Source organism: Mchenga conophoros, linkage group LG11 (assembly GCF_057382185.1).
Source record: "Mchenga conophoros isolate Kocher_MC1m ecotype Shallow Benthic linkage group LG11, M_conophoros_male_GT1.1, whole genome shotgun sequence".
NCBI lineage: Eukaryota > Metazoa > Chordata > Actinopteri > Cichliformes > Cichlidae > Mchenga > Mchenga conophoros.
The window spans coordinates 33,912,209-33,937,637 of NC_140536.1; the positions used below are offsets into that span (position 1 = coordinate 33,912,209).

The 25,429-nt window shown below is 39.1% G+C and overlaps 2 protein-coding genes across 4 annotated transcripts in view; both read right to left on the minus strand.

Moving 5' to 3' along the window:
• Nucleotides 1-2,838: 2,838 nt before the first annotated feature.
• On the minus strand, nucleotides 2,839-18,000 carry LOC146564821 (ubiquitin-conjugating enzyme E2 E1). 2 transcript variants are annotated; one of them, XM_085292589.1, is made up of 6 exons: nucleotides 17,847-18,000; nucleotides 15,632-15,815; nucleotides 15,123-15,173; nucleotides 9,543-9,675; nucleotides 5,727-5,874; nucleotides 2,839-3,124 (listed from the first exon to the last, which is right to left on the minus strand). In XM_085292589.1, exons 2-6 carry the CDS (start codon nucleotides 15,784-15,786, stop codon nucleotides 3,027-3,029), a joined length of 585 nt encoding a protein of 194 aa, XP_085148715.1. In that variant the 5' UTR covers nucleotides 15,787-15,815; nucleotides 17,847-18,000; the 3' UTR covers nucleotides 2,839-3,026. The 2 variants fall into 2 exon arrangements, with proteins under 2 accessions (XP_085148715.1, XP_085148716.1); XM_085292590.1 differs by having other exon boundaries at nucleotides 17,851-17,950.
• A 3,668-nt stretch (nucleotides 18,001-21,668) lies between these two features.
• Nucleotides 21,669-25,429, minus strand: part of LOC146564822 (ubiquitin-conjugating enzyme E2 E2) — a 37,282-nt gene continuing 33,521 nt past the window's right edge. For both annotated transcript variants that reach the window (XM_085292588.1, XM_085292587.1), the window contains exons 5-6: nucleotides 24,983-25,130; nucleotides 21,669-22,504 (exon numbers count right to left, since the gene is read on the minus strand). In XM_085292588.1, coding sequence (XP_085148714.1) covers nucleotides 22,407-22,504; nucleotides 24,983-25,130 — 246 coding nt within the window. In that variant the 3' untranslated portion in view covers nucleotides 21,669-22,406. The remainder of the gene's footprint in view (nucleotides 22,505-24,982; nucleotides 25,131-25,429) is intronic.

Here is a 25,429-nt window from a genome sequence, read left to right on the forward strand (position 1 = left end):
CATGCACAGTGACTGTGTGACTAAGTGCTCATTGACCAGATTTGTCTTTCTGCCCAGCGTTCAGGCATCCTTGGAATGATTCTCACTCTGCAGGTCGCCAATGCTCCACACCCCATCACCCCAGTATTTTAAGAAGACTGACACACAGCTGAGTGCATAACAAGAGCCTAAAACTACAAATGACTTAAATAAAATCATAATAAAATTAAATAATAAATGCTGAACACATATTGGATTTCCAGTTTCTTATAAGTTCCCTGCTTTGATTTAGTGCATTTACAACATTTAAACAATTGACAGCTCGCCCTCTTGTTACTCATGCATGTATTTAATCTTTTTTTTCCTGCTCATACTGCAACCATGATGATCAGCACTGTTCTTTTTTTCCAAAGTGATGCTGACCCAGTGCAGAAAAATCTGGAACATGGCATCCCCGGTGGTGACCTGGGTTTGACCTGACCTCTGTGATCTACATACTTGACACTCACCTAAAACCCACATCAGAGACCTTCTATATTTGGTAAAAGCCAGCAGCAGTTTCATCTTTAGTTAACTGTCAAAGCTTCTGCACGTTGGCAGAACAAACCACTTTTACCTTTCAGTGCTGTGCAGAAGTCTTCAGCCACTCATTTTCTTTATATTTTACTAGGAAAATGGGAAATAGATTCAGTGATTTGTTGAAAAACATCCAAACATACAATATATAAAGCAAAAGCAGAGTTTCTAGTGAGCTTGAAAATCAATATTTCATATGACTGCCTTTATTTTTAAAGACTGCCTGAACTCTCTGAGGAAGTGTTCTCATACTTTAAGTAGTCTTCAGGAATAGTTCTTGAAGGACCTCTCTGGATGTTTGGGATCACTGTCATGCTGGAAAAATTAAGGCATTAAAAATTAAGCTGTTGCCAATCAGATCCATGGCAGATCAAAATCTGATGGTACTTTTCTGTGTTCATTTGACAAAATCCCAACACCACAGGCTGAAATGCAGCCGAAAATGTGGGCTAGATGAATCATCTGAAGGGCTAAATGCATCTTTCAGTTCTGCATCAGGTATTTTTTGGATGTCTTCCTGTTATTTGAAGGACTTTAAATCATTGTTCATCTGGTATAGACTGTTTTAAGGTTTTTAGGACTTCCACTTCTTTTGTCCCCCACTTGTTCAGTTTCCAGTGACTTTTTTTAAAGACACACTGCACATCATGCTGAAGTTTTCAGCTAATGACTTTAATACCATTTTATGTCTGTCTTCTTTGGGATTTTTCATAGATTCAACTAAATAAATGGGGGAAAAATCGTGTTTTTGAGACAGGCTGCTAACAAAGGTTCTAAAGCTAATTCTTTGTTGTCTGACACAACATGGTTCATTTGAGTTAGGTGCTTTTTTTATGCTTGACATATGATTCATAGGTCAGTGGTAAGAGACTGGATATGCAAAACTCATTCAACTGAAAATAGTCAGGTTTAAAGACTGGTTTGAAAACGAGTGAAAAAGCAGCCAATGTCTAAAAGCAACAACTTTGAAAGACCTTCAGACAGCCTGGAGAATTACTACTCCAGACCGCTTTAAAAACTACAACAAAATCTGGCACCTTGGAAGCAAAATATAAAGGATAAGTGGTAATCAAGACTTTTGCACTGTAGATTCTAATTTCAGTCTGCAGACTTCTGTGTTTAATCCAACACCAGCTCTAAGTGAGAGAGGTCACAAAGAGCAATTATCGTGTCCTGGGAGTTAAAACTACCCGATGCACTTGTTAAGCTAAATTGAATAACCACTTCAAAAATATCACAACTTTCTGAGTCTATTCAGGATTCATAGGCTGAATATAACCCTTTATGATAAGTTTCATTTAAACTTATGTGTCTGTTTAAAAAAAAAAAATACTACTTCATAGAAATGTACTAAAGCAGCTAATGATATGATTTAATACAGGCCTGTAACAGCACATACAGGCTTCAACTGAATTACTCACTGAGTTAATGTAGTTTCGTATTTTCAGATCAGTTTTTCTTCTATTCTGACTTTTTGTTTTGAATTCAGTTTCGGTAGTTTCCCCAAGCATGTCTGCTCACTTCAGTTTAGTTTCCATCTGTTTTCGTGTTTGCTTCAAGAGCAAGATGTAAGAGTTTCAGAACAGGTGTTACAATACAAAGACAACAATTTGTGAAGGCTGCTGGCTCACAGTCATGTAAACGTCCATAATGTCACACATGTCCATCAAAGCCTTGTTGGACAGGTTGGGTTGTCAACTGACAAACACTAAAATTAAGCATGTTCCCTCAGGTATGGAAGGCATGTTTTCTCTTAGGACACTACTTTTCTCTGACACATGGTTAATCCTGCATGTTAGCAGGTGCTCTTCTTACAGTTGTAAAGGTAAACATGACAGGTATAAACAAAAAGAAAAATGTGCATTTTTATGGATAAGCTAAACACTTATTTAGCATATATAAACACTAAATGCATCTACTTTCAACTAAATGACTCCATAAAAGCTAAACAGGGGTGCCTGACTATCAGTCCCCTAATGTACGTTTTCAGTTTTTAAAGAGGGTCGGCACTGCAGTCGTGTATACAGCTTCTCTTTACTACAGTTTATGCTTTGTACTAGTGCTTTTGTTTACTGTACATCTCATTTAGTTTGGCAGCTTTTCTTAGGCTATAAATGCCGATGGGTGTGTGGCATGCTTCACGGTGCATTCTTGTGCCTTCACAAATATTTTTACAATGCTTGCAGCGGAAGTTTCAACATGCACAGAGTTGTATGTGGAATTCAGTTTTCAATTAACAATGTTTTTTTTTTTTTAAAAAAAGAAAAGAGGCAGACTCATCACTTCCTTTCCATTGTGTTCCTTTATTACCACGTTTCTGGAGATAACTTAATCAGGAAGCAAAAAATATACCAGACAATAAAGTACTAAAAATCTGAGATAGAAATAACACCCCCTCCCCCCAAAACAAGCAACCCAGCGACCCTTCGACCCTCCTCCTCCTTTTCCTGCTGCTGCCGTCCTCTGTGGGTTTATGTGGCGTATCGCTTTGTCCACTGTTTGGCTGTTCGGTCATGTTCTGCTCTGTTAGTCGTGTATTGGGTGGCGATGCTTCCCACCAGGGGATCGGCTGGGTGAACAGAAGAAACGGGAATAATCAGAATAAATTGGAATAAATTACTTTAGAAACATTTCGTCTGGAATGCATGTGCAGTACATTCAAATCTGTTCTTCCGATTTGCCATCTAAAACCTCCAAATGACAGTTTAAGTTATAAATTAACATTCCACCATGTTTGGAATTAAAATTCAGAGCTCCCGGAAGCGTCTTCATGGCAGGGTGAAAAGGTTCGATAGTCTCTTTAATACAGATTAAAAACTTCAACTAAAAAAAAGCTCGTAGGCTGGTCGGCAACAATTTAAGACTTGGAAAACATTCATTTCGACACCACTTTTTCATGATCTCTGTGCATGAATGCTACAAAAACAAAAAACTGAAGCAAATTTAAAAGGTTTCAATTGTTTAAGAAGTTTTTTGTTTTTTTTAATTATTGAACATTTGGATCTGAGCAGTTTCTCAGTGACACTGACTACTGTACAGTCCTCATGCTCTTATTTTGAAAGATTAGTCATTCTCATACAACTGCAATTTACTTTTTTGGAAAAAATAAAATGATAAAATTGATGGTTTACACAAACTTGAGTCACATGTTTCCATTTTATGAAATCATGTAAATGTTTAGGTGGACCGTCAGCTGGAATTCACATCACATTTCTAAAACTGCACCTCACTTTGAACTCTGCCTTCTTTCTTAATGCTTCATGCTGCATAAAAGCTAAATTACACCCTCTCTTTTACAACACGGCTGCTGTCTTGTCTTTCAGACAGGTTCTCCTCACTGGTGAATGAATCAGAGTAAAACTTTTATGCTAGCTGCCTGCAGCAGCATGCTGAGCACATAAAATCTGACCGCGTTTACAATGTGCAGCTTTGGGGTCATGAGATCAGAGTTCACAGCTGTGGAAGGTATGTGGTAAAAATACGGGGTCATCAATTCGAATGGTTGTCAAAGCAGCGGTGCGACGCGCACTCCTGCAGTAAATGTGGAGCAGCAGGCTATTAAATTTGTATCAGTTTCCCACAGTGTGACAGTAACAGCGCATGTCAGTGACTGAGCAGGGTGAGGAAAAGAGGAAAACTTTGCAGCGCCTCATTTTTAGAATCCCTGACCTGAAGCAGCCAACTGGCAACAGTGCTGCTATTCACCAAAGACTCTTCAGTCTCACACTAAGTAAGATACCAATAAAACCAGTGTGACATGCATTAGGGAAGGGCCATTCATCTAATTTTTATTTTTATTTTAATCACTCCTTTGGCTTCCAATGACGATGAACTTTTTTTTTTTTTTTTACTGCCTCAGGAGACCTGCACATTGGTGACGGGACAAGTGACAGAGAGCTGACAGCGGCGATCCTGACAATGGCACGATTAACAGGCTCAATCTGAAAAACTTTCACGGCTTTTACTTCTGTCCAGTGAGTCTGCCCTTTTTGGAGGTACAAAAACCCACTGCTGTAAAGAGAAATGATGCAGTTGATTTGATGATGCACTGGAAAGAGTGCGCGTTTCACAATTGTAAACCTGTAAAAAGATCATTAACGACTTGACATCTGAGGGTCTCTCACCTCTCTGCTTTTGGCAGCAATGAGGTTTGTCACATGACGTGATGCAGGCATTGCTCAAGAGTTGTCCGCCATATTGAATGTGACAGTTGGTGGCGAATTGCCATGGTTACCTTTAGTTTTTCAAGTTTGTCTGCAAATACTTGCTAATGATTAGCCGAGTGGTGGTAAAACCTGAAGTTTTACAAACTGGAAATGGAAAAAGTTCAGCTCTCAGCCAACATGTTTTCAAAAAGGGGCAACATTTTATCTTCCCTCCTCCTGTTTGTATCGCACTTCTCATTTTCATTACAGCTCAGCGGGACAGTGTTTTGAGGACCAGTCTGTCTGTAACGCAGCTTCTTCCATTACTCTACACCAGCGGTCCCCAACCTTTTTTGTCCCATGGACCGGTTTAATGTCAGACAATATTTTCACGGACAGGCCTTTAAGGTGTCGCGGATAAATACAACAAAATAAAATGACAGGACCAAAATTACAAAAAAAAAAAAAAAGTATTGTGTAAATGTGTAACTTTATTAGCAGCGTCCTCCTGAATTGCACTAACCACATCGAGAGTAACATCCTCCTCTCTGCCCCTTAATGCTCTCTGGTCGCTATGGTAATGCATAATTAATTCTTTCAAAATAAGACAAACAACTACAACACAGGAAAAGACCCAGGGAAACAGAGTTAACGATAAAAACCCTGAAAATCATAAATTTCACGACCGAGCCTCAACTCTCACAGCCCGGTACCGGTCTGTGGCCCAGGGGTTGGGGACCACTGCTGTACCTTACATGAAGACGCTACATATAGGAGTTATACTTTTACATTAAATCTACACCATAAACAATGAATAAAGTTTTTCAATAAAAAACACCAGCTGGCCCAAGCCTGGATGACCCAGTTTTCCCTTCACTGCGTTTGTTTTTCATGGGCACCAGATTACATTGAAATAAATCCATGTTTCTTAATGAGTAATTGTCAGATGTTACAGCTGTTACAAAAATACATCTTTGCTTTCTGAGTACTCAAATGATGCAGCTTTCATCAGCGTGCATGTCTTACCTGGGTTACAGTCAGTGAGCAGGGAGCAGATGGACAGCAGCACCTTGGAGATGGTGAGCGCGGGGCTCCAGTTGTCCTTCAGGATGTCCAGACAGATCACCCCCTGACTGTTGATGTTGCAGTGATAGATCCTGGTACGGAAAGTTACCTGCAGACACAAAGATCCTGCATGAAAAACACTTGAAAAAAAAAGTCTGTACTGTGTTCTGCATTTCTCTTCAAACACTCCTGTATTGATCACTTTCACATGTGTTATTAAAAACAAAATTAAGCACTCACACAGCTCAAAATATGACAAAATATTTGTTCTGTGTAGAGAATTTCAGTCAGTGTTGGACTGCAATGAAACCTCTTCAGTAGACAAAAGCCCCCTAGTGGCTGAAAAGAAGTACGTCATCTTAACTGTCTTGGAAGGAAACCTCACTTTTCCTTATCAGTACAACAATCAGCCATAAACAGTGAGTCATTTACAGTAAATGTTCCGTGTCAAAACTGAATGCAAAATTATTGTGGAACAAGTGAAGTGTGGAAAACATTTGGAGGAAATTTGAGTCCTTTTCATCTCAGCGTACAATGTCTAATACTCATTCCCCCCCCCCAAAGAGACAAAAACACTCAGTTTATGCGCTACTGTAGCGTGACTCAAGATTTCCAAGAATGATAATCGGTTTTTGTCTCAGTTGGTCATCTCTGGTATTTATCATGCTGTATCACTTCTCACAGACATTAAATATAATCTAAGACTAAAAAATAAATTACAGGAAACACACAGAGAACCCCACCAGGGTGATGGTGGGGTTCCCCCAAATCAATTTTACACCCACCTGAAGTGCCACAATCTAAACCCTTAATGTTGCTTTTTTTCATGATTACTTTTGTTCAGTAGCAAAACTGCAATAACTCAATGTGTGTAGCGTGGAGGAGTAGAAACCAGCACTTCTTTTCTATTATAATTCACTGGAAAGCTTTCACAGGTCATGTCACCACGATGAACAGGTGACTGCTCAGAACAGAACTTCTGAGATGTCTCATTTTGATCTACATTTGACACCAGGCTCATCATCTAACCATAAAGAAAGTAATTATTTTGAATGATTTTGAAATTGTTATTTAAAAAAAAAATCAAAAAAAAAAATCTGGGAGTCTGAGGGTTCAGATAAAAGACGATGACCAATTTTTACTGAATGACTCGCATGGTCATAAAATTTTCTCCTCAAATAACTTACTTATGAAAACAGCCAGTATATGTGTTTTCTTTTTACATGAATTTATATTTCCATCATGAACTGAAGCAGCAAAAGCACGAAATTAAAATCTGATTGCGTCAAGTGTCCCTAACCACAAACCCCAAACAAAAACCACCTACACAGACATGAATAGTAAAACGCTGTGATTATCAGAAATGTGCTTACATTTAATCTTCAGTTTTGCTTTTGTTTAACAGAGCAGATTTCCTGTTGATATTTACATAACAAAATAAATTTTACTCAAACATAGAGACCAGATGTTTATTTTATTAAAACTAAATGTAATGAATGGGCCAATTAAGTATAAAGGGCTATGCTTCGGGTTTAAATTAGTCCATTTTTAGCATCATTTAATATTTTGTGGTGGTTTATTACTTAATTTGTAATCCCATCAGAACAGGTTGTTTCCCACTGCTGTTTGGGCTTTTTACCATGTATTTGTTTTGTTTCATTCCACTGGGAAACAGTCTTGATGAAACTATACACATCCACTGGGATGAGAGTTTTCACTGTCACCGCTGTGACTCTTTATGTTTAAAAAAAATGCTGCTTAAATCATTCAAATAATCCTCTGGGGAAAAACAAATGAAACACTCGTCCAGTCATTTGTAAACTCTGTAAATGTGTGATGCTGATCCAGAGTAAGCAGCTGAAGCAGTTATATGATGGAAAAAGAAAACGCTTCCATTTAGGAAACAAAAGGGGCGACCATGGCTCAGGGGGTTGGGAAGTGTATCTGTAACCGGAAGGTCGCCGGTTCGATCCCCGGGCTCTCTGTCCTGGTCGTTGTGTCCTTGGGCAAGACACTTTACCCTACCGCCTACTGGTGTTGGCCAGAGGGGCCGATGGCGCGATATGGCAGCCTCGCTTCTGTCAGTCTGCCCCAGGGCAGCTGTGGCTACAACCGTAGCTGCCTCCACCAGTGTGTGAATGTGAGAGTGAATGAATAGTGGCATTGTAAAGCGCTTTGGGTGCCTTGAAAAGCGCTATATAAATCCAATTCATTATTATTAACATGAAATTGCAAACATTAGCATTAGCACAAAATAAAAAGAATAATGCATAAATGCTTGAATTGGAAAGTAGAAGCACCGATTTCCCAGAAATCTGGACTGAATCCACTTTTTTTATTTTTTAAACTGTGTTTGGGATAATTAGGCTGTAATTTTAGAGGTTAAATGTGACCATCATGAGCTGCTGTGTTGTTACAAAAGCAAGAGGAGCAGGGTCTCAGTAAAAGCAATCTGGCAAACAAAAGGTTGTACAATGTGTTTGTTTTGTGTGTGGGAGTGGAGCTGGAGGCTTTTTTGTGCTATTTGAACATGTATTCTATAGCATATTTAATACAGTGTGCCTAGAGAGGGCGTGTTTTCTCTTAAGAGATCCATGTTTATAGTCACCGTCGCTAATAAAGAATAAAGCTAAGTTTTACTGAAGCTTGGAGCATCATTTTGTTTTAAAAATAAAATGATCTGGTGATTTTCACATTCACAGGACTGGTTGTCAGAAAATCGTGTGTACTACAGAGCTTCACAATGTTAAAACCTCTCAGCAACATGCAATGAAGCACAAAATCTACAGCTTAAAAAAACCAGACCAACAGATGATTAATACGGTACTCTTGTTTGAGTAATGACTGAAAACCACAGTGCTTATCTGTGTCAAGATTTTTTTTTTTTAAATGAGACAACATATTTTGTGTAAAGTCCTGTATCCTGGTATTATGAAACTGTACAGTGTCTCAGTGAGAGGTTAGCAAAGGTAACTAAAACTCGATGTGAAAAACATTTTAATTAGACAAAATAAAAATTTTAATTATACTATGTCCAATATATTTCTGAACATGCTCAGTTTTGCCTTGTAAAAACTAAAAACTAAAGTAAAACCACAGGAAAAAATAAAGTGAAAGAACCAAGCCCACACTGGAAGCAATCTGAAACTGAACTGAAAACATAAATAAACACCAACGTGTTTTTGGAACAGTGTGGGGATGGAGATTTAACTGGAAGTCAGTGTGAACAGTTTTTTCTTAATTGTTTGTTTCCCATTTTTCTGGAAATTATTTATGACAAAAAATCCCTTTGGGATATGTGTGTTTATTAAAAGGAGCACACTGTATATTTCTACTTTTCCTGCTGTTTGAAATAAAAATATTCTTGATAAGAAGCGAGCAAATGTGTAGCTAATAAAGCTCCATCTTGGTATCTGATAAAACTGATTCTTCATAAAGTAACACATCTGTTTTCTCAAGTTAACAGATGTACTGACTTGAGAAAACAGACTTTTTTTTTTTTCCCCCCAACCCTGCACTGTCAAACTTTACACCGTTATGCAGAGCTACTTTTATATCAGGTGACATCTGTTTGTTTTGCTTCATTTAATAACCCAACCTTCCAACTTTTGGGTTAAACATAGTACACCTTGTCTTTTAAATCAAATATAGTCCTTGAACTCGATTTGATGTTGTTATCTAAAACCCTGCAGCTGAAACAGTTTCAGTCTAAACACCTGCTGCCTGCTTCTGAGGTACAGTTAACAGACATGAGGTTCTAGTATTGTGTATCAGTACCTTGGGGGGTTTAAAGGGGTAGTCGGGTGTGAAGGCGATATCTAGGAAGAAGACGCCTCCCTCGTACACAGAGCCCGGCGGTCCCAGGATGGTCGACCTCCACTCATAGATATTGTCTCCTTTTGGACCAGCACTGCAATCAGAAGGATTAAATTCATTTAAACTGGATTTATGTTCTGGTGAAGCCACAAAAATATTCTGAAAACATCAAGGTACACTTAGTTTATTGCACCACCCACATAAGCCTAAAATACAATATTTATTTGCTGCTGTGCCATGAGTCACATTTTAAAGAATGAAAGTTCTAATCTTTGTCGGTCATCTCTGGTGTTTATCATACTACATCAATAATAACGAAGGAGGGGGAAAAAGCTTTGCCGATACAAATCTCATCTGCAAACAGACAACATCCACAGAGCAGACACACCGACGCAAATGAAGTCAGAAAGGGAGGAAAGAAACAAAGAAGAAAAAAAAAAAAAAGACACCCACACACAGACTGTAGATTACAAGCTGCACAGTGGATGTGCATCAGCGGCAGTGATCAAAGCAGTGTGTACTACAGTATGAAAGTCACATTCATTCACATACTGTGTGTATAAAACACAATGAATCACAATAAAATTCACGTTTACTGGCAGCACGCCGAAGAAGGCGTCAAAAAGGAGCTAAAGCTGATGATAAATGCCGCGTTTGTAATTCGACAGATGAATTCAGTGGGCTGTTAAAGGGAAATCCCACCCAAAGTAACGCCCCCCCCGTAAAAACGACATTTGACAACACCTCCTGTAACCTTAGCGATTAGTTCTAACATCTCAGTAAAGATCTGGTTTTAATAGCCATTAGAATAGTATCCGGATTTTTCTAAAGGTTGCTGCACAGGCAGCGACCTCCCTCGCTAATGTCTGATGCACAGCCAATCATTCTGTTCTATAAGCAGACCTGAAATATGACAGAAACCTCTCAGTTCAGAAAAGAGCTTCAAGAGTCACTCCTAACCATTTTAAAAGCAAATTTTTTGTCTTACTAATGGTCATCTTACTTACAACTTTCCATCTGCTGCCCAGACAGAAGGAGAGAAAAAAAAACTACATGCACATGAACCTGGAAAATAAATATTTAATTCGTCATTGTTGACGCTAATTTACATTGTCCAATTTGAAAAATGTGTAGCTGAAACACTCTGTTACAGAGAAGGAGAAAATGGGAAAGAGGAAAACAAAACTTTTTGTATTTTGGGGTGCAACGATACTCGTATCGATATTGAACCATTTGATACAGTGCTTTTGGTTTGGTACGCATATGTATCGAACAATACAAAATTTTTTATTTATTTTATCAACTTTTCTTCTGACGATGCTGTCTGTGTTGAGAGCTCAGTGGATCTGCGTTCGACTTATCTGCCTAGGCTGCACTGTCGAGCGCAGATCCACTGAGCGCAGCGCAAGCTAGCGAGACAGAAGCTAAGCTCGTTGCAACATGGCAAATTGAACCTCCCCCACCCTCATTCAGGCGTTTGGAACTATTTTGGTTTTCATGTGAAGTATGACCCTGAAGGTAAGCGCGTCATGGACAAATGTAAAACACTATGTCGGATGTGCCACGCAATGCTCAATTACATTGGTGGGAACTAGTGCGTTAGCGCAGTTAGCTTGTTAACGTGTTGACGCCGTCCAGCCGCACGCACGGGGCGATCCGCGGTAGCTCGTTAACGGAGATTTGCCGTGTTGTGGCGTTAACGTAATTTCAACGAGATTAACGCTGACAGCACTAGTGGGAAGACAACGAATATGACTGCACATTTACTCCGACATCATCCTAGTGCAAAGACAAGTGGAAGCAGACAAAAACAACAAGCACACATGCTACAAACTTTACCCGAGTCATTTAGACAGCCGTTAGCACATGATTCTCATTATGGGGACCTGATATGTTTAATATGCTGCTGAGAATATAGCCCAGAAGAAGTGTATAGTATAGCTTTTATTTTGGAAAGAGCCATTTCTCTGTAATAAACTCTCTTTTCCAAAGATGAGTGATTTCTCGATCAGATAGTTTTTTATTACTTTGTTGTTTCAGCAACATTAAATTTAAAAACTGTACTTTTGAGTTCAAATATATATTTATAATTTTAATAAATGACAAATTAAAAAGGCATGAACATTTTTTTTGTATCGAAAAAATATCGAACCGTGACACCAAAGTATCGAACACACATTCAGCAAATGTATCCGTTTGGCTGTTCTGTCTTGAAAACTGCAACTTCACGACTTCCCTACATGTGACACGTGTGGGAAACATCTGTAAATTCCATTAACAAACACTGGACAAAAAAAAGAGAAGCACTGTACTTGTAGCATATTTTCCTTCAAACATAGAGAGTCGAAGCTTTTTCCCTTGAGCATCATTCAGAAGATGCCAGAGTTGAAAGCAAATCCCCAGTGATGCATCTATGCCTCATGATCTGTAATCTGTATTGATTTTTCCTCAAAGCAGCCCAGCCTTTATCCCTCTGACATGTAGAACATGCGGCTGTGAACCCCTCAGGGTTCATTGCTATGAGCCATAATATCAGTATTGATTGAAAGCTCCTGTGGTGCAGCAGGGACGCTGGGTAGGGTTAGATATTGCACTCTTCTGTTCGCTTTTAATCAAGGTTAGCACAGAGCTTCACTGCCAACGACAACATGGAATATCGATCCAGGGAGAACCATCTGGACTAATTATCTGGATGTTAAAAGATATAGCAGCAAATGTGATAGATGAAAGGCTCTGACTTTCAAGTGGATGAATTCTAATTATAAGACTCTTTCCACACTGCTAATCAGCTTAAAGTAGCACCCTTATGAGACATTAATGTTGCCGTCATATAGGATATGACTTACTTGAGCTATATTGGTCTAAGATAACTGGACTCCACCTACCTCTTTTATGGGTTAAAACAAGGTGGTGCATAGTTTGAAAACAGCAGGATGGCTATCATGTTTGCACTATAAAGTGTCTTCAAAAAGGACCTTTGAAACAGTCGCAGTACTGTTTAAACTAGAATGACCTTATAGGACAGGAAGTGACAGGGCCAGCTACTCTATCATGAGCTCTAAACTACATTAACCTTTTAAATGATTTTAAATATTCTGATTTTTTTAATGAGGTGGATTTGGCCTGAAAACATGATTTGTAGAATAAGATGTAAACCTGTCACCTGTAGCAGGCAGATAATACTGAATTATTGTTATTGACTCAGATTGTACAGGCCAAAAATCAATCAACCAACAATTCAGCAGGCTGCACCTTGCCTTAAGTCACCTGTTTCAAAAAAAAAAAGAAAAAAAAAAAAAAGACTTTTCTTCACTATGTAAAAGTCACGAGTTAAGACAACAGCTAGATTATCTTCATTTGATGATTCTGTGCCAGGATTGAAACAAACATACAGCTCTTATAATGCTTCCTGCCTTCACAACATAGACAACATCTGCAGTGGCTTCTAAACTTGTTAAACTACTGAACAACAATTAAAAGAGAAAACAAAAAACAAAAACAACACACCGTAGGGTGACTATTAGATAAACGTTGTGCTGTGTGCATCCCTGTAGCCAACAGTCTGATTTAGTAAACAGGCTGAAACTTTTCTAAACACATGGCACGTCGAGTAATGTGAACATGCCTGAAGGGGACCATTTTCGGCTGTTTGCCACATGTGAGAAAGGAGCATCTGTGGGAAATATCCTGACCTCATTCTCCTGTCTATAAAATGTCTGAAAACAGCTGGACATCTACAAAAGCGAGAATCAGGTAGAGGCAACAACATGAAAGTGGCCAGTTTCTGTCTGATGCCTGAAGGAGCCCGAGAAGCTGCTGTTTTCTGAAAAGTGGCAGCAGTAACAACTGAAGTCAAAGCAGAAACCGCCGTTTCTTTTAGGACTGTGGCTGTGAACTGACACCAATTCCTGTTTCTTTCATTTATCTGCAAACATCCAGACAGCATTCATTTGTGTGATGGTCTGTAGCCTGAGGTTGTTTGTCTGATCTGCTGAGCCACAGTGGGACAGATTCCTCTCCCTCTCTCCCTCCTTTCAGAGAGAGGTCAAAGGTCAGACGCAGCTGCCGAACAGCCACCTGGAGTGTGGTGGGGCTCAGTGATTTGCCTGAGGACACTGCAGGCAAAGGCTAAACTCAAACATGTCAGTTTTAAGCACAGTCTTTCCGATCACAGTGGTGCATTGCTACTTTTAACATTTAAGGACAATTAAATAATTAAAATAATTATTAAATAATCACTACTTTTCCCCGAGAATCTGAAGTGGTATATTTAGTATACTGACTGTTAATGTAAAATACCGCAGAATAAAAAGATTAAAATTGGATTTGTGTGTGTGCAGTTTGTAAAGTGTCTAAAGTGAAGATTTCTAGTTAAAAGTATAAGAAAAAGAAAAAAAAAAAAAAAAAGTCCTTATGTATCGTATATGTTTAGAAGTTTTTAGTTAGAAACTAGTATTTAGTAATTACAAACATTTGACATAATTACACTAATCATTACAAGCTCTCTGAAATGTTTGTGTTTAAATATGCAAATACGGAAATGCATGCAAGTATGCATTAAATAGAGATGTGTGAACACTGGGTAATGTTCAGATATCGCATCGTAAAGTGTTTAAAAAAATAAAAATAAATAAAAATAACTCTGGATATCCCATCTCTGCATAAATCTGACGTCGGTCATCAGTCAGAAAAAAACCATTTCACTTTTTTCAGGAATAAAATGCTCAATAAATCAAGTTGAAGGTGTTAAAAGAACACGCTTTTCAGCCAAAGCTCTGAGTGTATAGGCAGGAATACTACTGCTAAGCCTGGTGGACCTAAGAGCTGCTGAATAGAAGATTTCAGGATCAGAGCATGAGTCAATTTGTGAAAACAGCCTTAAAATGTGCACATGATGGAATTCATTTTAACTGGACACTAGTATTCACTGCTTAAAAAAGTAATAAATATCAAACTTCACCAGTTGATTACTTACATAAAGACTTTTTTGCATTAGAGGCCCTAGTTCATTAAATATGCACTAATTTGTCTAACTTTGCATTTCCCCTATTGGTGCTCTAAGTCGGTGAATAAATACGTTTGGTTATGGAGACATACATGACATGCAGCAAAAACCCACATATCTACATTTCATAATATTCTAAGTAAATGATGAAAATGATGTTTCCCAACTAGCCCCAGCATCTTGACCTGACCTTACAAGCTGAGCTCTAAATAAACTCAGTGCAGCAACTTTGTGAATTCTGGAGAAATAACCCTGCAATGCTTTCTAAGAATGTACACAGGTGTTAAATATAAGGAATATCTTGGAAACAGCAGCCAATTATTAGTTTTAGATTAAAAAAAACAAACATATTTTATCTCCACAGCGGACAAATTCTGAAAAAATGTTAACCATTGTAATTATGATCTGGATTTGACCACAGTATTGCTCTGTATTGTATATTACAGCGGCTGGTATCTGAGGAAAAATACAGTGATGGGTTTTATTACCAGTGCAGCTAGGTAGATAATTGACATGTGGTACAGAGTGAAACCCACCTGCAGTTTGGTGGAGGGTCCAGTGTAATGTCAGCCAGCTCTTTTTGAATCCTGCACATCAAAGAAATAGTCAGTTACAGTAATAATTACTCCAGAAATCACAGAATTTACGACTCAGACCCTCTTATTTAAATATGAAATTTACATATTCACTTAGGGATTAATTAATATAATTTCTGCTACAATTCCTTGTGTAAAAGAACAAGTGTTGGTGAAAGTGAGATTGAAAGTGCAAATATATAGATATAGACAGACACACACACACACGCACGCACGCACGCACACACACAGAAGAGAAAAGGGAAGTGCTAAAAGACAATCTTGTGGTGTGCTGAAACACATGTCTCTAATGGACTTCTTCTTATAAATTATGTTAAAATTTACCCCTAAAAATAAACCCACAGAATTTTTGTTAACACAGAAACCCCCCAACAATCAAATTCTTGAGATTAAAGAGAATTACGGGGATGTCCTTGAGATACTTCTGATTTATGGTTTAGGTTTTTTACCGTTTAGCGCTGGTGGAAAGCAGCTTGGAGTTCTTGCTCATGCTGGCTTTGCTCTCCCGTTTCTTCTTGCAGAAAGTGTCCTTCTGTCTGGTCTGGCTGGAGGAAGGCGGCGATGACGAAGAGCTGGTGCTGGCACGGGAGTCTTCATCCGACATACCGGTTTGGTTTGGAGAAGAGCCGGAACCTAAAAGGTGGAAAGCCAAAAAGATTCAGAGTCATTTCTAAATGGGGCTTTTGTTAATTTGACCTCCAAGCAGCCATTTAATAAGCCACTTCCATGTTGTGAATGTTTAGAAGCACAGCGGAGGGTTGAGGAAGAAAAATAGAGCTTTAAACCACCTTCATTTGCAGCTGAAGGTTTTTTATGTGAATGTATGGCAGACTTAACAAGAACTGGCTGAATTCTCCAAATACTGAAGCAGAGGAGACGCCAGAACATCCTTTATGAAAGAAAGAAGCTCATAACCAAGTCTGAACCGAGACTATACATAAAAGTATTACTAGTTCTGGTAAATAGACTGGTTCTTATAGAGCACTTTTCTACTCTACTGAAGCATTCAAAGCACTTTATACAACATGCCTCGTTCACCTATTCACACCAGCACTTTTTTCTATGCTTAAGTGCTTTCTATCTAACAGAATGTGAACTTGTGTTAATATCTTCTGACCTCTTCTACCCCCTGAGCTACAGCCTCCAACATTTTCTGTTTGAGCTTTTCTTCAACCTCAAAATGATCCAAAGCATATTTGATGTTTGATATTGTACCACAAAATCTCATTGCGGTCCAAAGAATTTGTTCATATTTAATTGACCAATACAACTTATAGAAAATAAAATTAGAAAAAAAGATCACCTAGATGGTGATAAAATATATGTGTTTTATTTACTGAAGTATAAAAGTGTCTTAAACAGGGGTTTCCTGGCATTTTTTAAAGTCTGTTTCAATATACTCAAACTTAAAATTGTTTTTTAAATGATCAGAATTAACAGAGTCACCGAGCTCTGTCAAGCAAGTTAACGCAGACCCTTTGTCTTTATAAAGGTCAGAGTTGTCCTGGATCACTGATGGGAATTGGTTTCACTTCAGGGGCTATTTATGCATTTTAAAGTCCATCTCCTGGACATTGCAGTTTCGCCACAGAAGGTCGACTTCAGCAATATCCCGGGGGGGGGGGGGGGGTGTAGGAAAGGTGATCAGCAAAACGAGGTGAAAGTGTTTATTTAACAGCAGCCCCGTGGAGTTTTTTTCACCAAATCCGAAGCGAAAACGAACCGTTCAGCTCCAGCTGCCCTCAGAGGGCGTAATTAAGCTGGTCTTCCGCCTCTGATCGACGGTGGCCTCAGAAGAGCACCAGCTGATCGGTTTTCGAGACGCGGCGATGCGAACGTTTCGCTGCGGCTGAAATCTTTCGATTTAAGCGAACTCGATTTCGCGAAAACGTCGCTTCGACTCGATTAACTGGATGCAGTTGAAGTAATTTAGGTTACGTAATAAGTCAACAAAGACAACACGTAAATGTGAGCAATATTTAGCGACTGTCTGTTCAGGTTGTGGGGGTACGCGTGTGGGAGAGGAGGTAGCGCAAACAAAGCCGTTCGCGAATGCTGATTTAACGTTAGCGTCACGGAAAACGTTAGCTAACGTTAGCAGACGAACAAGCTAGCTAGCTAGCGCTATGTACACTAAAACGAATAATTTCACAGCCAAGAAGCTCAGTGTGCCTGACGAGGGGTCAATGCTAAAAAATTCAGATGATTTTAAGTTTATCCCTGTGGTGACACCCTCCACCAAAGCTAATGCTACCGGCTAACGCCCCCCTTGTCCCCTCAGATCTCCCCACTCTTACCCCAACTTCAACTAGCAAAGACTCTGGCCTTCTGCAGTAATATATATTTAAATGTCGGGTTGTGTAGCACCACACATGGTTGCATCGTATTCTCGTATATCAAACTTGTCGTATGAAGGGTGTCAGTTTGAGAGTGAAACATTAAACGCGTTAGGTACTAGCCGGGAGCAACAGCTGCGCTCCAGCACATAGTCGGAGCCCGTTTTCCGTGCGACTAAGTGATAACCGCGACCTTCTCGTTCGTGTGCTCCTCTCTTTTTAAACCATCGACTTCGACTGAAAAAACACACGCAGAGACGCAGACAGTTCACATGAGTCTGATAAATAAATGCCATTAAGCCATTTTTTATTCGCTAATAAAACTTACCCACTCTATTGTGTCTGGACCTCCGCCACAGTAGAGGCTAGCTGGCTGGTGCTTGTCGCCCTCTGCGGAACGGAAGTAGCCTACCGCGGCTGCAGTGGGCTGAACTGCACCGGTCGTACTCTGGAAACAGTACAGGCCTGCAGCGAGTGCTTCACGCAGGTTACATAATATTAATAATAATTTTTAAAAAAGTTTATTTCGGGCGCTGCAGTCCAATTCAGTACACAAGAAGAAAGAGTAATGATTAGAAAACAAACAGGCAGTTGATTCTGTGTTTCTAGAAACAGGAGGAATATCTTAAAGTTGGCTCAGTTGCAGCTATCATTACTGCGCCTTTAATTAATCAGCACATTCATTAAAGCATTTTAAGCTTGAGCAAAATCCCGAACGCAGCATTACACAGTCAGGGCCGTGCATATTTGGACAATGACACTGCTTTTGTCTTTTCTCCTGCACACCAGTAACTGTGCAGTGAAGTGCAGGCTTCCAGGTTGATTTGAAGGGGTTTAACGAAAGTATTGAAGTAAGTGTCTCATACATACCACCGCTTTAGAGGCTTAAAAGCAGTTGACCAAGAAGCCGTTTCATACATGGGCCTTTCCCTTATTATTCCATGAAAGATCAACAATCTAGCACATTATGTGACCTGGAGGACCACAGAAGGCAGCTAAAGTGCATGGGCTAGATTTACCAAACAGTATGTGAGGTGATTATTACACACTGGTCACATTTGCAATACCTAAAGCAGATAATCTGAAAAGTGTGATGTTCTGTCTGCTGTATTCAGGAGGTCTTATTTAACAGATCTTTAGCTATGACTAAGCTGCTGCCTCATCGGCCACAGAAACTGACAAAAAACCCACTTAAACTGACCACATGTCTGTGGACTCATCCAATAATTACTCACAACGTGTTATTGCAGGACCACGAGTTGAAAGTATTGCAACCAAAATTGGCACGAAAGCACATTTTCACAGTTTTGAAAGGTTAATGGCGAATAGTTTGTATTTCTGTGTTAAAGGCGCATCAGTTCTCTGCGCTTGTGCCTGCCATTATGTGCAAAAAACAAAACAAACAAACAAAAAATTCAGGCCCTTGTTATTTGGGCTGACCGTGGCTCAATTACTGATAAATTACATATTAATAGATTTGTAAGGGAAACGTGCCTTGCAGCTGTTAAATGACCCACGAAGTACATCATGATGCAGTTACCCGTGGAGGGTGCGCAGGTTTAAGAGGTTAATGGGGTAATTTAGTCAAACGGTGACTACTGCTGTGCTTTGACAGTGGAATACTATTTTCTTTAACCAATTTCAAGTGTTGTTTTCAAGGTTTTTGACTATCTGTTTAGGCACTTCAGTGAAGTTATAAAGTACATCGAGTGGAAAAATTTAGCCTAAAATGCTGTAATGGACTGAAATTGGAATACAATTCTCCTTTATTATCTTGGAAAAAAACATGTACTGTACGCGGGCAATAAGAACAGCATGGGAGCCAGCAAAGGTTAGATTGCTGTTTTAAATGCAACACATCAACCTAATCCTGTAATCTAATGTGTGGTAAAAAAAATGCAGTTGTTTTAAGCACCAATTTAGTCTGAGATGGAGACTTTATCTCGTTTGGCGAGCAGCCTTCTGGCCAGTCTTACAGTCTAATGGCCACATTATTACTTATGCAAAGCACCAGCCAATTGGAGCATTAATCAGGAGAGCAAGCGAAATACCAAAATCTGTAAGAAACAAGGGATCAGTCAGCTCTTGTTCTGTTGAAAAGGCTTAAAAGCTTTTTGCTCTATGACTCATTTATGATTCAAACATGGCACACCGCCAAAATATATTGTGTGAAGTACTACAAAGTTTAGTTTGTGTTTTTTTTAATCCCCCTTCAGGTCCATTCTTTTGTTTTGAATATTTTAATAGTTCTGGACTCACTGTGGACCCCAGTTCACATACATAAAAAATCCTTTTTAAGGACTGGATATTTATTTTCTTGGAAAACATCATCAATTCTACCAATAAGCAGAAGGGATGTACTGACCGTTTAATGGAGAGAAAAAAAAAGTACATTAACCTTTTTATTAGAACGGTATAAACCAGGGGTATCAAATATAAGGTCCCCAGGCCATAATGGCACACTGAAAGGTCCAATCGGGCCCACTGGAGGCCTTTTCAGAGTGCAGAAATTACAAAGGGCAACTTTTGGCTGTATTTCGCATCAGGAGAGCTTTTTTTTCTGAATGGGTCATTGCAGCTTTATAACTTTTCTACTAAGGTGGTTACGCCAAAGAGCCACCGTGATGCGTTTGTGTTTTAAAACAGTAATCTTCCTTTGAAATGACAGTACACGCCACCATTTGCTGGTCCCCCCAGCGGCTCCCTGGCAAGACGGTCCTATGTTGGTAATATGTTAAATAAATGTGAGCACAAGAGAGAGGAGACATCCTACAATGAGCTGAAACATTAAGTCATTTATTTCTGCATATACAACTTCCCCTCACGATTTCCTGTCGCCACCCCTCCCCCTCCCTGTACTGTTCTGTTTTTAGTGACCCCCCCCCCTACATGGCCACCTCTATTCTTAAAAAAAATATATCCAGAAAAAAAAAAAAAAAAGACATTTTCAACTCGCACCATTTTCCAGGAATATTTTGTTATATTTTATGTTCTTTTTTTCCTGGCATGAAAGGAAGGAAACATAATGACATTTTGAACATTTCTGGTTCGTCTCTCCACCTTCATGCACTTTATTTTCTTTTGCTGAACAAGTGACAAACCTCATAATAAATCAAGTTAAAGATGAGCTCATGTTTATTATGGTTATTCAACCTTTGGTCTCCATATGAATATGTCCATGTGAATTCCTATGGTTAAATGATGGTGTAATAGTTTTGGTCGTCGTAAACAGGCTAAAAGCACAGGTAACTCAATAAAAGCAAACTTTATTTTTTAAAATAAATTCTAAAGTTGTTTTTAGTTCAGTTGACTAAATTAATTAATTAAGTCACGTCCTCTGGAGCTAAAAAAAGAAAAAGGAAAAAGAAGAAGCCAGTGTGCCAGAAAAACTGCAGTTCCATTAGTGGCCACTTGAGGCTGGTTCCAAAACAGCAGAAATAAATATTTTTACAGTCTGGACTAAAAGGGCTTGGGTCTCTATAGTTAACTTTCCCCTTGATCACACATCCGAGGGAGTGAGGGGGTAATTGATTTGTTTATGTTTTTATACTCATCCATCTGGATAACAGCAATATATTCAGAGTTATTGAACTAGTCTAATGGAAATATTTGATAAGTAACACAACCTGTTATGAGACAAAGACATTCTAAGATCTTTGTCTTTTTCAGTTTTGATGGGTCAAGAGCTCAGATTTTATTAGCCTACAAGCAACCCCCCCCCAAAAAAAACAAAAAAACCCAAAAAAAAACAAAACAAAGTCAGCACAGCAGGAGACAAAATTCTAATGGCTTCAATGACATAAAATGAAAACCAATCGGGGACTACATCCATCTTTTGTATACAGTCTCTGCAATATCTTCAAAAGGTTTGTCTTTCTGTCCACAAACTGAAGGCCCATTTTGAGTTTCTGAGGTGTAAGACTAGCTAACTTAAAAACTTCACATCACATTCATGTGGGTAATAAAATCTACCCCTCACCCAGTGTGTGCCAAGAAGTGCTGTAATGTTTATGACTGTAATGTTTCATAATCAGGCGTGTTCGCGTATGTGAAACATGCAACATCAGCAGTCAGGAGGGTGCGCGACTGAATGAACAAGTGTAAATATTTAAGGGTGAAGAGATTGCAGTTACACACAGAGAGCAGAGCGTTTTCTCACAAGCCAACCACAGTGTGTTTTATTGGGTGCTTCAGTAATACAAGTGCACAACAAACCACTCTGCAATTGCAGAGGTGGCGGGTAGCCAGTAAATATACAAGTCCTGCCTCTTTCACAGGCAGACCTATACTTTTGCGGTCTGCCTCAAAAGCCTTTGAAAAAATACATACAGTACAAACAAAATCAGAGAAAGTTAAAAAGCATGAAGTAGCCACTTTCCTGTTCCATGCAGATATCATACTGGTGACAACCAAAAAAATAAAAACGAGAAAAACAAAGTAAAAGCATACTCTGCATGTTTGTTCCAGGTGCCACTAAGAAAATGAGAATACATAATGTATAGCTGAAGGACAATGCTTATGATAATTATAATATTCTGTGTTTTTTTTTTCTCCAATACAATACTTCCAACATTCAGATATTGGAAAATAAAAATCCCAATCTACTCTTTGTATAAAAAAGAAGCTTTCAAGTCAACAAGGAACAAAGGACTTTTTTTTGTTTTCTTTTGTTTGTTTTTTGTTTTTACACAGAAAAGGTAGATAAAAGAGGGAAGAAGAAGAAGAAGAGGAGAAAGAGGAGGAAGATGGAAGAGGAAGGGTGACAGGAGGGCAGATTTACCGCTGCACTTAGTGAGTGTGCTTTGACAGACTAAGGGGTGAGAGAGGTAGAGAGAGGTTCAGTGAGGGGTGAGGGAGGTGAAGGAGGGGGCGGGTCACGGCAGGGAGTCTATGTGGCGTATCTCTTCGTCCATTGTTTGGCTATTCTGTCATGCTCTGTTCTGTTGGTCAAGTACTGTGTGGCGATGCTTCCCACCAGAGGGTCGGCTGAAACAGAGAGAGAGAGATCAATAAATCTTTATTACAGACTCAAAAGTCCAGATGTAAAACAAACAACACGTCAAATAAAATAAGCAATGGAAATGCAGCATAACAGAAGAATGTAGATCATTATGGTTGAGCGCTCTGGTTGCCAAACAATATCAAACAGAGGCTCATTCAAGCAGTCACTGAAGGAAAACCTGTGGATCTTTATTTTGATGTAACTGATTAATCTTTCTTCATCACTGAACTTTGCCTGCTTTCATTAATTTTAGTGCACGGTTAAAGTTGTTGGATGTATTTAATGCTGACTAGCTGTGCTTTGTGTTACGGCCATTGGGAGTCCTAATGAATAAAGAAATAAACTAACTGTCCTAAAGAAATGGTTTCCAAAGTAACCGTTTTCCCCTAACTGGCCAAGAAAACCAAAAACAGCAATATTTATTCCAGCTCTTGAGATGAGTACACTCTGCTCTCCGGTTTAGACACATCCCTGCATGCTGGAGGGCTGCTGTCAGATGGCAGCAACGTTTACAAGGAAACTGCCTCAATCTTTAAATTTGGCAAACTAAACAAGCTGTTTATCTGCACACACCGACAGACTTTCTTTCTTTTTAATCCTGCGAGTTCTTAATCCTAATCCTATGTTTCGGAGAAAAGCAAAAAGTACTTGTTGGTTAAAAATGTAAATGGGTTTTGACGTGTGTCTTTGGCTTCAGAGAACAAAAGCAACATTATCTGATAGCTCACAGTCAGGGTCCTCACTGATGATGGTTTAGACCTCAGAACCTTAAGTTAGATGCTTTGTAAAAGAAACCCGCTGTGGATGGGAGCAGCTGAAAAGATGTTTTTCCTTTAGCTTTTAAGCTTCTTGATAAGGTGGACTGATAAGATCTTCAGTGGCTTTTTGCCTGCAAAGTTTTGATTGCTTCACTGCTGCTGTTATAAATCTGTTTGTTGAGAAGACTTAAGGCTGCCTGGGCTGGACCTTAATAACTCTGATTCATGAACAAGTTCATGAACAGGTTTCCTGTTTTACACTTTGCACATGTCTATTTTTAGCCGCAAACGTCTTCCTGCTGTGCTTAGAATCATTGCCATCGTTGTTACGCTCTGCTACTGTGTGTAACATCACCACAGCCCTATAAACCATTTATCCTGGTGCTCTGTAGGTGTCACCATAAAGAACAAAAAGAACAGAACACAGCCCAACACTGGTACGGTCAAGAAAGCAGTCACACAGATTTTAAAGTTGTTTTTCCCAGAGTGATTCGTCTTTTGAAGATGCTGAAGCGGAGACTCTCTGAGCTTCTGTACGAGAGCAGTGAAACTGCAGTAAAGACCAAGCTGCCCGTACAAAGCAAGGCGTGCACCTGCACTTTGGCTAGTGCTGCCATTCACCAGGGCAACAAAGGCAAGTATAAACTAGGAGTAAGAACAGTCTCTTATTTTGGTAACCGTAAACACTTCCTGTATTTGAAAACAGGATACACTTGAAAAAATATTGATGTCTAAACCTCTGACTTTCGGTACTTTAATTACATTTAGACTTTCCTTGTAATTTTGTTACACAAGTAAAATGTTAAAGTTAATGGAATTGGGTCAAATAAAATTTACTAGACTCATATAGATTGAGTTTATACCAAGCATATTTTCCTTAATGAATAATAAAAAGCTTAAAAAAAAAAAATCAATTTGATTTTATTAAAAACTACTGCTGAAGAGGGCCAATAATTATTTTTCTGAGTGTATTAACAGCAAACTAAAATCTCTGTTGTTCACATTCACTTTAGCCTGTGAACTCAAGCTGCTGCTGGAAAAAAAAAGTCACTGGACCAGCAGCTGGCCAAACCTCACCCGAATAACTTTTTTGCAGTATAGCTATGAGGAAGACTCTTTAATAGGGTCTCATCATACACTATACACCCAACAATGACTCAATTTCAAAGCATTAAGCTTAAAATTAGTGTAAATAACGTTAACATTTGATAACCTTACATTTTTCTACATAAAGTCCTGAGTTTCTGCTACTTCCTGTCTCACCTCTTCAAGTGTAGCTGCTTAATGGTTGCAGACACTGTGCAAACATAACATCTTGCTCTGAAGCCACAAAGCTAATAACAGCCCAGTGTTTTTTTTGGTTTGCTTTTTAACATGACATTGTGTTTTTTCTTATAAGACTGTGGGTCAGTTGTTCTTTCCTGGTGCGAAATGTGGTTTTGGTATTTACAACTTTAAGCTTCTAATTGTGCCAAATATCTGTCAGCATCTGACGGCCTTGGGGAAACAATGAGGGCTTGAATTGGCTGTGGTTTCCTTAATACACAGGAATAGTTAGCATTCTGGAAACATAAGACCACATTTCACATCAGAGTTAAGTAAAAACAAACACTGCATTCAAAGGACAGAAAGAAGGAAATGAAGACAGAACAGTTACCTACATTAAAAAGTCTCTGGCCATAACAAACAGCATTAAACAGATACCTGGGTTACAGTCTGTGAGCAGGGAGCAGATGGACAGCAACACCTTGGAGATGGTGAGGGCGGGGCTCCAGTTGTCCTTCAGGATGTCCAGGCAGATCACCCCCTGACTGTTGATGTTGCAGTGATAGATCCTGGTACGGAAAGTTACCTGCAGACACAAAGACAAATGCACTTTAGAGAAGAAGGGCTTTAAAAAAGAAAATAAGAGAAATATTTGAGATTTTCCCATCAGTGTTGTTTATGTTTTTATTTGGTGATCTCTGCATTAAACAAAACATGAGATCCCTTTTTCCCTTTGCCTTGTGGACATCATACCAGGTGAATCCAGAGCTGATTGTCAAGGAAGAGCTGTTGATTTACTGGCTGCTCTATGTAACCACCCTCAAATATCACTGTGAGCTCTGGGGAGAAAAGAATAAGACTCCGGGTACAAGGGGTGGAAATGAG

What these genes read in the sequence shown, in the direction of transcription:
- LOC146564821 (XM_085292589.1), bottom strand. Translation starts at nt 15,786, where the DNA reads ATGTCGGATGAAGACTCCCGTGCCAGCACCAGCTCTTCGTCATCGCCG. An exon ending in ACCCCTTTAAACCCCCCAAG is followed by an intron (nt 5,875 to 9,542) that starts GTACTGATACAC and finishes TTGTGTCTGCAG; the next exon opens with GTAACTTTCCGTACCAGGAT. An exon ending in GCTCACTGACTGTAACCCAG is followed by an intron (nt 3,125 to 5,726) that starts GTAAGACATGCA and finishes CTGTTCACCCAG; the next exon opens with CCGATCCCCTGGTGGGAAGC.